Source organism: Monodon monoceros, unplaced genomic scaffold (genome assembly GCF_005190385.1).
Source record: "Monodon monoceros isolate NGI ecotype Baffin Bay Population unplaced genomic scaffold, NGI_Narwhal_1 Super_Scaffold_12, whole genome shotgun sequence".
In the NCBI taxonomy this organism is placed as follows: Eukaryota; Metazoa; Chordata; class Mammalia; order Artiodactyla; family Monodontidae; genus Monodon; species Monodon monoceros.
In genome coordinates this window covers 32,672,158-32,687,043 of record NW_021703768.1, presented here as the reverse complement: position 1 = coordinate 32,687,043, position 14,886 = coordinate 32,672,158, and the positions used below count along the sequence as shown (strand labels likewise).

General features: G+C 38.4%; 1 protein-coding gene across 9 annotated transcripts in view; it reads left to right on the top strand.

The window, feature by feature from the left end:
* The first annotated feature begins 10,703 nt into the window (after positions 1 to 10,703).
* RICTOR (RPTOR independent companion of MTOR complex 2) overlaps positions 10,704 to 14,886 on the top strand; it is a 127,637-nt gene continuing 123,454 nt past the window's right edge. For 7 of the 9 annotated variants that reach the window (XM_029218067.1, XM_029218072.1, XM_029218070.1 and 4 more), the window contains exon 1: positions 10,735 to 11,002. In XM_029218067.1, the coding sequence (XP_029073900.1) occupies positions 10,735 to 11,002 (268 nt within the window). Of the gene's footprint in view, positions 11,003 to 14,886 lie in introns of all 9 variants that reach the window. The other 2 variants (XM_029218069.1, XM_029218071.1) reach the window with 2 other exon arrangements.

Sequence of the window (14,886 nt, the reverse complement as noted above, 5' to 3'; positions counted from 1 at the left end):
AATGAAAATATAAGTGATGCCTGCAAAGAATGTGTTAATCCAGTAGGCTGCCACTGTAATTTTTCCTTAATTGCTGTTTCAAATGCCATAAGAGGTTGAGTAAATTGATGGCTGAGAAATGCCAATTCGATTTATCAACATGTGGATAATAGGTGACCTTAGAAAGACTGAAGCAATCAAGCCCAAGCTGACTGCAATGGTGCCCTGCGTTAGGAAGCAGATTCTGGGATAGAGTTTGGAGTATCTATTAGGGATGAACATCTGTTGAAGGAAGGGAAAGAAATATGACTGAGCAGAGAAAGCAGTTAAACTGGGATCCAAGCCCAACATCCTCAGCCAACCAGATGGGGGCCTTCGGAATAAACTCTACCCAGGCCAAAATGGCCAGTCCTTTTACCTCACTCATCACCATACATGGGCCACCCTGGGAAGGGCATGACCTTGTGCAAGATGACACTGAGTCTGAGGCAGACCCTGAAGAAGCAGACAGTTTGAGGCAGTCTGCAGATCACATTCCCCTCAGCTGGGCAGCGAGTACTTCCTTGAAGGAGGTTAGCATCCCATGTCCACAAATGGACTGAGAGGTGAATGGAAGGTTAGAAAATTGAGACAGACATAATGGACACCTCTTTCCAGAAATTTTACTGCAAAAGTAAGGAAAATGATATAAGTAATAGCCAGATGGGAAAATAAAGTGAAGAAAGGGCTTTATTATTTTGTTCTGGGGAATAGATTGTTTCTAAGAGAGAAAAGACTTGAGCTTATTCAAAACCAGATGGGAAGGATCCAGTTGGGAGAAAAAGGTAAAAAGATGGAGGATTGGACGGAAATAGACTGCAAATTACAATTTTTTTCCCTGGCAAATTATGTGTCATTACATCTGTAAAATGCTAAGCATTGTTCTGGACACATCATAAGGACTCAAATATTACACATTATTATTATGACTAATTTTGAAATACATGCTGATGCTTGTCACAATTATGCCACATACTTAAGGGTTTATTTTAGTGACTACGTATGTCATTTCTTCTGCCTCCTGCTTGAGATTATCAGCTAAGTTACATAACCTTGAATAAGAATCTAAACTTTGTTAAGACTCAGGATCTTCATTTATAAAATATGAAAGTACGTACTTTACAGTGCTGTGAAAATTAATTGAAACTATGTACTTAAGCATTTAGTACAGTGTCTGACCCATATTAACTTTTTCTAAAAGGTATCTAGATACACTGTTTTATCTTTTTTTAATATTATTTTATTTATTATTTATTTTCCTTATTTCTTTTGGCTGCGTCAGGTCTTACTTGTGGCATATGGGGTCTTTGTTGAGGCATGCAGGATCTTTTCATCACGGCACGCAGTCTGCTCGGGCTTCTCTCCAGTTGTGGCGTGTGGGTTTTCTCTCTCTAGTTGTGGTGCGCAGGCTCCAGAGTGCGTGGGCTCTGTAGTTTGTGGCACACATGCTCTCTGGTTGAGGTGCGCAAGCTCAATAGTTGTGACGCGCGGGCTTAGTTGCCCCGAGGCATGTGGAATCTCAGTTCCCCAACCAGGGATTGAACCCGTGTCACCTGCAATGGAAGGTGGATTCTTTACCACTGGACCACCAGGGAAGTCCCTGACCCATGTTAATTTTATCATTATCACCTTGCTTGCTTGTTTGCTATTATACGTTTTAAACATGTCAACTGAATGGAATTCTGTTGAGATGAGCATTATTTTAATGATGGCAAACTTGCTCTGACTCCCAGTTATTTACCAGCTGATATTTGAGAGTAATATAGAAACACTTAAGATTAAACACAATAAACAAAAATAAAATAATAATAAATAAACCCAATGCCTGAGCCAGGTCCAGTTCCTGCATCTGAGTTTCAGGTTACAGTGTGGACATCATTTTTTATTTGATATTTCCTGCAACTCTTAGGGAGACAGTCATCCTGGTTTTCATAATAGAAACATCTGTTTTCTAATTCAGTGACAGTTTTCACCCTGTTTCGTTGAGGAAAATATTAGGGGCTTCCCTGGTGGCCCAGTGGTTGAGAGTACGCCTGCCGATGCAGGGGACGCGGGTTCGTGCCCCGGTCCGGGAAGATCCCACATGCCGCGGAGCGGCTGGGCCCGTGAGCCTTGGCCGCTAAGCCTGCGCGTCCGGAGCCTGTGCTCCGCAACGGGAGAGGCCACAGCAGTGAGAGGTCCGCGTACCGCAAAAAATATATATATATTAGGCTGTGTATATGTTCTCCTAGAGTAGGCTGGGGCATAGTCACAATCTTCAGCTTTAACTGCAAATTTGGTAAAATAATGGATGTGCAAGAGGCACCTCTTGTCTCCGGGGGTTCATCTGCATGTAGCAATTCCTCTCTGTCTCCACAATCTATTGAATTAGAAGAGTTTTGCAAATGTCAAAAAGCATGTTTAAACACCAACTTATTAATGGTATTCCTACTGAAGTTTAGATAAAGATTCAGAGTTCTTGGCTACAAGCAACAGAAATTAACTATTGCCTTTACATAACTCACTCGTGAATCAAAGTCCCTAGAGAGAGAACTCCATTGACTGGTTAAGTCATGTGCCAGCCCACATGGTGGGGGCAGGGAGGCTCCTAATGCTTTGGCTCCCAAGTGAAAGAGAGTCACCTAAAATTATCCTCTCAAGCAAGACTATACTCAAGATAATTTCCCAATACAAAAATCAGAGTGCTACTAACAAAAGGGGACCTAACCTTGTCAGTAAAGCAGGCAAGGTATGTATGTGTGTATATGTGTATATATATATATATATATATATACACACACACACATATATATATTTAGTTATATATATTTATATGAAAGACAAAGATATATTTTGTTTATATATTAAACACATAGTAATATTTCTCTTCTACAAGGAATATATATATATATATATTCTCAGTTTCCTTGAAGAATTTGGTCTTCTATCTTTCCTTGCTCACTTTTGATAGAGACATAGAGCAAAGGTTCTGTCCTATAAGAAACACCATAGTGCCAACGTGATGATCACTGGCAACTGATACTCATCTTTGATGTGGGGATAATAGAGAATGGTAGGGACTGTGGCAAACAGTAGAATATAAGCTCTGTCTACAGGAGTCAGTTGCTAATTATACTGGATATCTCCTGCTTGGCCCTCGAGATCCCCCCTCCAATCCTTTCCACCCTGCTCTGTGCCCCTCAGGACTACACTTTATGGGCTGACTCAAGAGGCTCCCTTGACTTATAGCTTCCGGGTTCATTTGGCCATTGAGGAGCACTACCAGACACAGACAGAGAGTGAGGTTTGGATATTTATTCGTCTGGCTTCCTCCCTGAGGCATTGTCATGAGCTAGCTGTGTCCTTCACCCAAAGTCACAGCTCTGCCAGACAGCCTTCTCCATTGTGCTGCCTCTCTGGTTCCAATGCTTCTCCCTCTGCTTCCTCTGAGATTGCAATCGCTCCCTGAGGTTATACCGGTTCCAGGCTACTGCTCTTTACACTGTGGTTTCCCAACACACTGTCCACACATGTGTAATCAGACTCTTTATTAAGCCTTCCTCAAATTCCCCAGTTTGAGTTTGCCATTTGTTTCCCACTTAGGTCCTACCGATATATGACTCAAATCTGATGGATTATGGCCCCGGTGTCGGTAGAGTCTCCAATTTTTCAAAAGAAGCGATATCAAGGTTTATATATATAATTCCTACTTTTTTTTTTTTACTGCTGATTCAAGTTTTCTTAAAAGCACTATTCAGACCAAACAGTTTATCCTAATTATTATCCCAAATTATTATGGGCCAGATTTGACCCATGGGGTCCATCTGTAACGTCAGCCATTTATGATGGGAAATAGATGGAGCACAGGCCACTCTATAGCTATCCAACTTGCCAATAATGAGGGGCCTTTTTGTGTGAGTGAGTGGTGGACAAAATTTATTTAGTGTCTATAACAACCAGATTAGATTATTAAACTTCCTTTTTTTTTTCAATATGGATCACAGAGGCTTGCTCTTCCTTCCTTCCTTTCTTCTTTCCTTCCTTCCTTCCTTTCTTTCTTTCTTTCTTTCTTTCTTTTTCTTCTCTAGTCATTCTATTGGTCTGTCTTCAAATTCCTTTCTTTTTTAGTGTCCAATATGTCATCATCTAATGGAGTTTTACAATTTTAATATTGTATTTTTCATTTCTAGAATTTTCACTTGGTTCTTTAATCTTTAATCTTCACTTTAATCTTTCTTTCCTCTATTCAGTGAGACTACTGTTCTCTATTTGGTTTCCACAGCTTTGTGTTTTATTTTGAAAGGTGTCCTCAGGCAAAAAGCCAGAGAGAATGTTGAGTTCACCCTATTTGTTTCTTATATCTCAAGGTCATGATCCACACTATCTATTGTCCAATGCCTAAAAACGGTCGTTCATATATTTTGTCTAGATTAATAGTTGTTTATTGTGGGAAAGTAAATCCAATACCTATTCTCCATCATGGATGGAATCAGAAATTGTTCATTAAAAAAAAATTAACTATCTATTTATCTATCTATCTATCAAGATATCTTTTTATATTCTGCTTCTGATCATGATATCTGAAGTCCATGAGCTATAATTCTGCTGATTTTTATTTCTATTGATTCTTACTCATGGTGAATTTTTCCTATGAGTTTAATGATCTTTGACCATGAACTTTTATTTGTTTGATCTTAAATGTGTAGAGCCTAGGAGTTATGTAGTGGGTATTTTTCTCCAGAAAGGATTTGTAATTGCTAATTCTGGAAGCCAGGGGGCACTACCAACCTGGGTCCACTTCGGTCCACTTCTAGGATACTGGGTTTAACGCAGAAGTGTCATGTTCTGCTTTTCTACCTTCTGGTAGTTGCTTAACCTTCAAAGCCCAGGTATACTATTGGCATTTGCCCTCTAGATAGCTGGGCTTTTCCAGTTTTCTATTTGTTCAGTGTTGTTCTAATTTTAGTACAGTGTTAGGTTTTTGGTTTTTGGTGGAGAAGTTTTGGAGATTTATTTTAGCCAAAAAAAAAAAAAGAAAAGAAAAGAAAGAATAAATTAAGCTATTGATATTTATTATACAGATTAACAATCAACCTGTCATTTGATTAGTAGGTTATATTGGCATGAGTCATGTAAGGTATCCTGAGGGAAAACTGGGGGTTCTGCAACTCAGGGGAACTCACAACACTCGCCTAGGAAGTCTTTTCACTTGGGCATATGTCCATATATCACATCCAGATAATTGGATTTAAGGAGTATATTTTAAACTATCTTTAACAAAGTGGATACATGGTTTATAAAGAATCTTGCAAAGGAACTATGTGTATGTAACACAAAGAATGAAAGCACAAGCACAAGATTTTAAAATATGGAAGATCAGATATTCTTATTCCTGATATTAGCACTTTAACAACATCATTACAAGAAAAAAGCAATGATAATGTAATCAGATGTCACGATGTCAGCCAACATTTAAAAATATTGAAATTATTAAGATTATGTGAAATATAAATTTATGCACATTATCCTTTAATATTATTTAACTCTAAGTGTATACTGTTCCTTAGGATGTTAGCTAATGATAGTATAAAGCTATCTGATTAGCAAAATATTTAAAAATATTATGCAGATAATTGAAGATATTATGAAAATAATTGTTTCCTGTAATGTTAGAAGCCATGCAGTATTGAATTCATTGCTTTGCAGAAAGACCCTTCTTTTTGTCAACAAAGAGGTCCATACCAGTGGGGAATATAGTGGCATTTCCTGCTATGGTAAAAAAAAAAATAGCTTAGAAAACACACAAAGAAAACAATTTGTTGACAAAACTAAAATGCAGTCCCATTGATCAACCAAAACAGAAAAAGGAAAAGAAAAAACAAACAAACTGAAGACTTGAAGAAAAAGGTACTTGAACAAATAGGCATTATGGAAGCTTTTCAGTGCAGTTGGATGGAAGCATAGATGTTTTTACACGTCTCAGTTTATGGTGTTTGCTAAATTCTGTTCAGTGGTAAAATACACTAATAACTACTCTTTTTCTGCACGACCAAAGTAAAGGTGTATCAAAGAATGTATATTCTTATCAGTAAACAACTTCCTTAATAAAAACAATGTTTTATGAAAAAAATCAACAAAGCAGTTGTTATAAATGATAATTTAAAAGGGATTCACAGAAGAATAGAAAAATGCAGTTTAGTTTTCACACACTTTGAAATGAGGAGTGACTATGAAAATCTTTTGTACCATGCAGATGTCTGATATTTATTTAGTGCCAAACTGTTTTTCATGATGGCTGATGATTTCCAGTAGCACTGTATCTTAACAGAAATTTTAAAAAAATATTAAATCTAAACTTTCCCTTCAAGGTAAATATAACAATAGCTAAGAAAGTTATTAATTTTCAGAGAGATTTGTGCTAGGAAGAGAGCATTTAGATAATAGGCATTTGGAAACACTTCCATAGTTTTGTGGGGTTTTTTCTGAAAACAAAAATATAAATGTGTCATCTACATAAAGTTTTATATCTACACTTAAAAATCATGGAAACAGAGTTTCTAACATGAGTTAGATTAAGTTTCTTAAGTTTCTTAAGTTAGATTAGGTTAACAGAGTTTCAGATTAAGAGTTTCAAAACCATTTTGAGATCATTTGCTGAACATTTCTAAATGTTATGCCTTCCAGTTTGCTATGAAAATGAATTGACACTAGGGAAGATGGACATTTAGTAGCCAAATTACATTAAAAAATTTTTTTTGAATGGATGGAGTTTGGATGGATTTGAAAAATGAGTGTTATGATTTAGAAACTGCAGCCAACAGAGTAATTCTTCCACTTTTAACTTTGTATTTTGTGATTCCAGCCACTAAAACTCAATATCCAAATAAACTCTTAGAATTGGACTTTTGAATTGCTGTACCACAAAGATTTTAACAACAGATTTTTTAAATAATGAAGTATATTCAGCTCCTTTGCTTTTGTTTTTGCCACTAGTAAAGCAACATAAAAAATTACTTTGAACCATTTTAATTTCATCTTTATGTTTTATATTCTAGTAAATAAGAAAGTTAATACACATGTATTGGAGTATGTGCACAAATGCACTTTTTAAATGATTTGTTTGTTTATACATAAATTTTGATAGGTCCACTGCTTAACAAATTATTATAATCAAATGTTTATAATTGTGGTTTAGGGTAGCCAACAAAATTTCTCTAAAACAGTTTTCCTTAAAAAATTTTTTCACAAGTAAAAATTTGTTTTAGAACAATTAAAATGAGAAAAAAAAAAATAAAATCACTCAAATTTCTACCAACCAGAGATAATCACTGTTGAAATTTTAGTGCATACCCTTCCAGATTTTATGAATTTGTGCATCTTCTTTCACAAACATATGCTTATACTTCATTTAAAGCTGTTTTCATTGAGGGCCTTTATATCTTACAGAATTTTTAAAAATTAAATTTACACGAGATTTTGGGACAGAGATTAAAATTTAAAGGAACAATACTAAGAGGCAACTTTGTGCTGTGACCAAGGCTGAATCTTCATAATTAACCCTGTGTAGGATTATAATATCTGTTTAATTTAGTCTATTGCCTGTCATTTTAATGGCCTTTATCTAGATGTTAAATGTGTGGTTTAACTAAGAAGAGAAATTACCAAAAAATAGACTGACCAAATGTTGTGGTCTTTGACTTGCTTTATCTTCGTATGGCCTATGTAATAAGGCAGATAGATAAAGGGAACAAAGATTTTGGCAAGGCTTTGTTTCTCTTCAATGTTATCACTGTATCTGAAACATATAATTTGGTGTATAAACTAGAATTATTAACTGTATGTAATTGGATAGGGAATAGAACCCAGAGTGACTATCAATGAAGTCATTGTATCTTCCAAAACAAGCAGTTATCTTTTAGAGGTGTGGTCCTGGACCTAATCTCATATAACACTTTTTATCAATGACTAATACTATGAGAAAAAACAGTCACTCACACAGTAAATGAAACTTAATTGGGAAATGAAAACTAAGAAGAGGAAGTCACATTCTCAATGACCAGATTAGAACCAAAATGACCTGGAAAATTGGAGAAGTAGTAAGAAGTAAACAAAATGAGTAAGACAGAGGAGTGGGCTAAAATAAACAGGGAAGAAAAACAAGTTTCAAAAAGAGGAATGGCTAGCTATTGGCAAGTTTAGAAAATAACTTAGAGATTTTAACAACAAGCTGACTAAGATCGATAATGTAGTATTATGGTTTAAAAAGCAAACATAACATTGTAAAATGTGTTCCTTACTAAAATTTACCGAAACTCCTGCTTCCTAGTTGAAAGTCTTTTGCAAACACTAAGAACGTGTTCTTTTTACCAGAAATGCCATTCACCTTAAGAACAAACATGGAGATCACAGCCAGTCAAATGACTGGGATAGTAACAGAGGAAAAAAATAGTTTCACTGTAAGATGTAAGTCTTGGAGAAAGATGATTTTTTTTCTCCTGAAAGAGATGGAGTAATTGAATAATGATCTTTAAATAGGAGCATATAGTTATAAAGATGAAAGACTATTAGATTCAGGCTCTCATGTACCCTAAGTACTTTAAAAGTGGATCGGTTGTTCTCAGTTTTCACGAAGACTGAAAAAGAAAATGAAGTTAAATTGTACTGGGAAAGGGTTAATTCAGAATAGATAGGAATTTCAGAAATAGGGTAAAAGGGGTTGGTTGAAAATTGAAACCATTCTAAGAATCTGGTAGAATTTTCATTGACAGATTTTCTACTTTTCTAAAATGGTGAAATGTGATACATGAAGAGATGAAATACAAAAATTTAATGTCCTATCCAGACCTCAAGTTTTGTGATTTTTGCCTTAGGCTGTAACTGCTTGGTAATGTCAGAGGACATTTTTAAAAAGCACTCTAATTGTGTTGCCTCCTTGAATCTAAGAGCAGTATCAGCAGCAGATACTGATTGCAGCTCTCCTAAGAAAAGGACCTGGAATATACAGAGAACAGTATCCTAAGGAAGCAGTGTTCCTCTTTTATTTTCTTGATGATGCTACCCTATGCTGCTTTTAGTTTTCTCGTTAAAGTTTTTACTTATTTTACAATTGATATGTATTAATTATAGGACGTTTTAAAAGTACAGACAAACGAGAACAAAAACTGTATGTGTAATTCCACAATTTAAGGAGAAAAAACAAGTTAACATTTTGAGGTACATCTCAGATTTTTCTCTCCATACATAGACATGTAAGATATTTTATAAAGTTATACTTTTAATTTGTTATGTACTTTAAGTGTTTATAAAAAAAGGGAACTTTGTAATTTCTTGCTTGATTTAATATCATGAACAGTATTTCCTATAAACTAGACCTGCATCGTCATTTTTAATGGCTGCAATAATTTGCATAATCCCTACTTTGGTTATTTAAGTGTTTCCAATTGTTCCCTATTTTTAACTACTGCAATTGATATCTCCAAATAACTTTTTTTTTTTTTAAACAGCAGAAAGAACATTGAAACAAAGAAGGAATCCAGGGCATTTACTCAGCTACCTCATTATTTATTGAACACTTATTTATGCTGGGCACTGCATTAACTAGTAGCCGGGATGAGACAGGTTACGGCAAGATCTCCACTGTTAATTAACCTCCAGTCTCATGGAATATAGAAAGACAAGTGTTGAGGAACAGGAGGCGACAAAACGCTCACCCCTCTCTTCAAAGTTAATCTAGTTTAAGAGAAAGTTGCTGGGTCAGGGGCCAGGTGTATATATATTGATTAAAGTCTCTACACTTAATACTTGTTAGGTTCATCTATAAAAAATATTAATCCACAACATCCACATTGCCCATTGTTTCAGGAGCTACACAGAGGGGAAAACCCAGACAGAGGCTGTAGCAGCTTCTCTTTCCAGGCAGAGAGGAAACCCTCTCCTTGGGCCTCCAGGCCCCCGCGCGTGCGCGGGAACAATCCCACCCACCGCCAGCGACCACCACCCGGCACTCCCGACTTTTCACCCCGTTCTCGGGTCCTACTACAAGCGGTCAAAAGCAAAACTTCCACCCGACTACTTCCACTTAGAGAGGCCAGCCTGGCTGAGTGTGGCTTTGAAGATCAAGTGCAAGGCTGCTTAGCACGGTGGTCAGTGAGGCTGGAAAATAAACTTTGTTACGTGTTAACTTGGTTGGAGCAAAGCGACTCTAGGCAGGATTTAGTTACGTTACAACTGCGCAGTGTTTTGTATTTTTGTTGTTGTTGTTTTAATAAAATCGTTTTAATTGACGAATAAGGAAGGAGGGCTATCTCAGGACTTGAAAACAATCATGCAGGATGGTTTCAGCAGGTGGCCAGCCAGGCGCATGAAGGCCTCCTCCCACTTCGTGTCGGTTTTGACTACGGTTTCCGCGGCGGCTGGAGGGGAAGCATCCTCCACGCTGCAAACTCGCATCAATGGGATTCCCCTCGTGGGAAATGCCCCCTCCTGGCGGACGTGCTCCCGGAGGGCCGAGCGCGTCGCCGCGCCCTCCGCCTCCGGGACGGGCGGGCGCGCGCGCGCTCCGCAGACTCTATCAAGATCCCGACTTGGCACCGCACTCCCTCCGCGCCCCGGGCTAAGCCGGCACCACCCGCCGCCCGCCGCCAGCCGCCGCGGGGGGCGGGCGCGGCGCGAGGGGAGGGGAAGGGGTTCTCGCGCGATTGGGCGAGGTTTCCGGTGTTGTGACTGAAACCCGTCAATATGGCGGCGGTCGGCCGCGGCCGCTCGCTAAAGAACCTCCGAATACGAGGTAAGTCCGCTGCGGCCCTCACCCCTCGCCGCCGGGCAACCGCCACCCCTGGCACTTGCCTACCCTTGGTCATGGGCGGGGGGAACGAGCTGGGGCGCTGGCCGGAGCCAGGGCTGCCTCCGCTGGCCTGGGAGCGAATCCTAATTGGGGCTATGTGTCTGTTTCGCGCAGGGCGGAATGACAGCGGCGAGGAGAACGTCCCGCTGGATCTGACCCGAGGTAACGCGGGGCGCCGCGGGCGCCGGCGAGGGCATCCTAGTGGGGAGGAGCCGGGGGCTCGGGGCCGTGGGCAGGGTCCGGCCCCGCACGGGACCCGCGGGGGTGCGGGAGGCAGAGCCCGAGCCCCGCCTGCCGGCCCGCGGGAGCCGAGCCGGGGGCAGTCTCCCCGGACCCATCCCCCTTCCCGGTGCCCGCTTTCCTCGCTCCGAGCCCTTCTCCGGGCCTCTGGGTGCTGCGGGGAGCACCGAGCGGGACTCGGTGGAGTCGCCGACCCTCTGGGTTCTCTAGACCCGCGGGGGAGCGTTGTTCTCCTGTCCCGGAGCTCGAGCAGCTGAATCCCAGGGACGGCCGGAGGGAGGTAGAGGCTGTTATTTAGGTTGCCGGAGGACGTCTGAGGGAAGAGCGACCACATCCTGCCCTCCCCGTCCCCCAGCGCCGAAGCCGGACCTGCTCGGTCCTTGCTGACTGCGTGACTGTTTTTCTCTTTGCCCACTGCCCTGGGGGACCCGCAGCACTGATAACTCGGTAGTGAAACCTGGAGCCCGTGATTTCTGCGAAGTGTCTGGTGTACGCTGTATTTCCCTCTTGTTTCCCTTTCCCGGGCCTCTGAGACTGTAGTTGGCAAAAACCGGCCCCTCACCCTCGTTGCAGGTTCATTGTTTACCTTCTGCAGTGGCGATGGGTTTGTTTACACCTTCGGAACTGGGTAAACCCCTGCTATATTTTTAAGGACCCCCGCCGGCTACTGGCCAGTATATCTTCTATCAGTCACCGTACTGGAGTTTATTCGACAATATCTCGTTGAGCGTTTAGTAGTTATATACAAGGTTTCTCTTTTCTCTTCCACGGTAAACAAGATTTGGTCTATTGATTCCGAAGAAGTCGTGTTTCACACGGGCTGTAACTTAGCGTGTAACCTGGTTCAGCTGTATAGAATTCAGTTTCCTTTTTGAGATCTGAAAAGCACTTTAGGAAGTTTGAAAAAACGTCGTTTTAAACATTCTGTATAAAATTAAAAAAATTTTTTTAACCTGCGTTCTACTTAACATAATGACTATTATCTACAGTATTTGTTAGATGTGGGCTCATTGTTGAGGATCATCTCTGTATTTAAAGCATAGCGCATTCTCTAATTTGTTTTATTTTGTGTATCATAATGTAAGATTACTGTTTTGTAAACTAAAAGCCTAGTTTTTATTTATCTACAAGAGTACATTTTTGTAACAATATTTTATTCTGAAAGTTCTAGGACTTTGTTTCGGGTGAACTAGGTCCTTTTACAGGTAGAAGAGTTTCTAAAATAAAATAGGGCTTAAGTAATAGAAATGACAACTAATTAGATCACTAATGCACTAAATTAGAACATTTTTTCAGCAGATAGGGTTTGAATATTAATGTAGGGAGATGTAAAACTTTTGACTTGTGTACTGGAAACTTGACTGTGTATAACACACATATGAAAAGTCTATATGCAATATATGTGGAAAAAGATTTTCTAGTAAATTTGCTAATAAAATAAGCAAAATTCCACAGGGCTCAATTTAGCTTTGAGTTTTGTAGCAGATGTAGTTTTAGTGATTTATTTTATACATGCGCATATGTTTTAGATGGAGGTGAAAAGACCATTTATTAGATAGATCTTGGGTCTAATTTGTGTATTGAAGACCTGTTTGAATGTGGTGCTAGAAATAAGTTATAGTTGTGCTTTAAATTGACTTTACTGAGCTCCTATATATAGTGGTTTCTCTGGTTGGTGTCAAAATTATGGGTAGTAAAAGAGCTTATGTACAAATTTGATACCTTTGGTTTACTCCAGTTTTACTCAAGTACACAGATAACTGTATATTTACTATTTAAAATACTATATTTCCTGAGAATTCAGTAAATACCTATGTCCTTAGGTGTTTCTGGGATAATACAAATAGTGCAGAAAATGCTATTTCTGCTTGCCCTGACAAGATGTATTTCAGTTTGGAATGAAATATACACAGCCAGTTGAATCTGATTGCAAAAGCAATATACAACTAGGAGTGAGAGGGCATTTGAGAACTGTGTTGCAGAGTCTTAAGGAAGTTTTGAAAAAGTAATCTGAGTTAGATTCATTGTATAGTGACTCTGTTGTTTGAGAAATTGCTATTCTGCCAAACATTCATTGTTAGAAGAATGCTTGTGGATCTAACATGAAGAAAGTTCATGAGGAATTAAACTTTAGTAATCATTTGAGAACTGTGGGGCAGTCTGGGTTGCAGCTGAAGGGCAGCTGTTTGTGGATTGGATTACGGCATGTTTTAGATAAAGTTTGGGTAACCAAAAAATTTTTTTTAACGCTAAGGCAGTGTTTGCTCTCATTCTCATTATTTTTATGTAACCTTTGAGAAATTCACTGTGTAGCTGTATAACAAAGTTCATTATAAAATAGAGGCCATGATCATTGTAATTCTTGAAGGAGCTATCAATGTGTAGTATAAAGTCAAATAGTTCTGAGTTGTAATCTCAGCTGTGATACATAATAGGTGATTTGGGGCAGGTTATTTGACCTTGATTAACTCTTGGTTTCTTCAGCTCAAAAAAAAAAAGAGATTAATTTCAGGTTATTCTTGAAGGTTGTTAAGAATGTGATAAGTAAATGAGCTAGGCCATGTAGTACTCAGCATGGGACCTAGTACTTTGTGAGTGATGTTAACTAAATGTTAGTTGCTTTCCTAAACTATGAAATCAAAAGTATTTATATCACATTTAAAATATTTCAGATGATTGTTTTGAATATTATAAACTTGTTAATAAGGAATTATGGTAGTGAAGCTTTCTTTTTTTGAGACATACAGTTAATTGGGTATATAGTCTTTCTGAACTAGAGTTCTTTTTATTTTTTTTAATTTATTAAGAAAAGCTTCAAAATGTATAAAGTACATGTGAATGTATGAATATAATAAATATAAGGAGCTCTTATATGTCCCCCATCATTTAGTTTCCTCGTGCCTCCACCCCAACTGTGATCATTTTTTTCTTCCAGTTTTACTGAGACGTAATTGACATACAGCACTGTATAAGTTCTTGAATGTAACAACTGTAAAAAAAAAACAAAAAAAACTGTAGCATTACCAGAATTAGACCTAAGCAAGGAACAATCTATTATATGTACTTAAGAAAAAATGTGATATTTTCTTTAACAGAACCTTAGAATTTTTCTCCCAGACTCCAGAAAATTTCTTAGTAATAAGACGTGGCCAGCCTTGCAAGCTTCTTTAAGCCCAGGAGAGGCTTAAGGTTCTTTGGTTTTCATATTGATGTTAGTGCTATGGTTTATACGAAAGTGCTTTAATTAAAAATTGTTTTTGGATTAATTTTGATCTAGTTCAGGAACTTCACTGTAGGAGATCCTGTAGTTGATATACTGGTGATTGTTGCTTTAAGTTTTGTTCAGACAACTACTGTACTTAATCATGAAAGTCCCTGATACTTGCTATTGGTATCATTAAATACTCTCTCTGTTTTGCATGCCAATTTATTTTGAAACCAAAATGCTTCCCTTAACCACTTCCACTGCAAGGATAGTCTGTTTTTTTTTTATCAGTCCACTAGTACATCTCTTCCTGGTACTGAATAACTTGAAGAGAGACAGAATATTCTTCCTGTGTAAGCCCTTCCTAGTATAATTTAATTATTGTGTTCAAGGTGAATTCCAGGGACATGGAAACGTGTATATTCAAATATAACTGTTAGAATATAATTTATTTTTAAGTACTGAGTTTTGTATTTTTTGACTGTCCAATCCTTTTACTTTTCCATTAGTAGGAATAAAAAGATTGTCTTAGCTGCTGTTTAATAGCTAGGAAAGTAGGAAGGTTATCTGAATGATGCAGATTTGAACACTTAACTTTTTG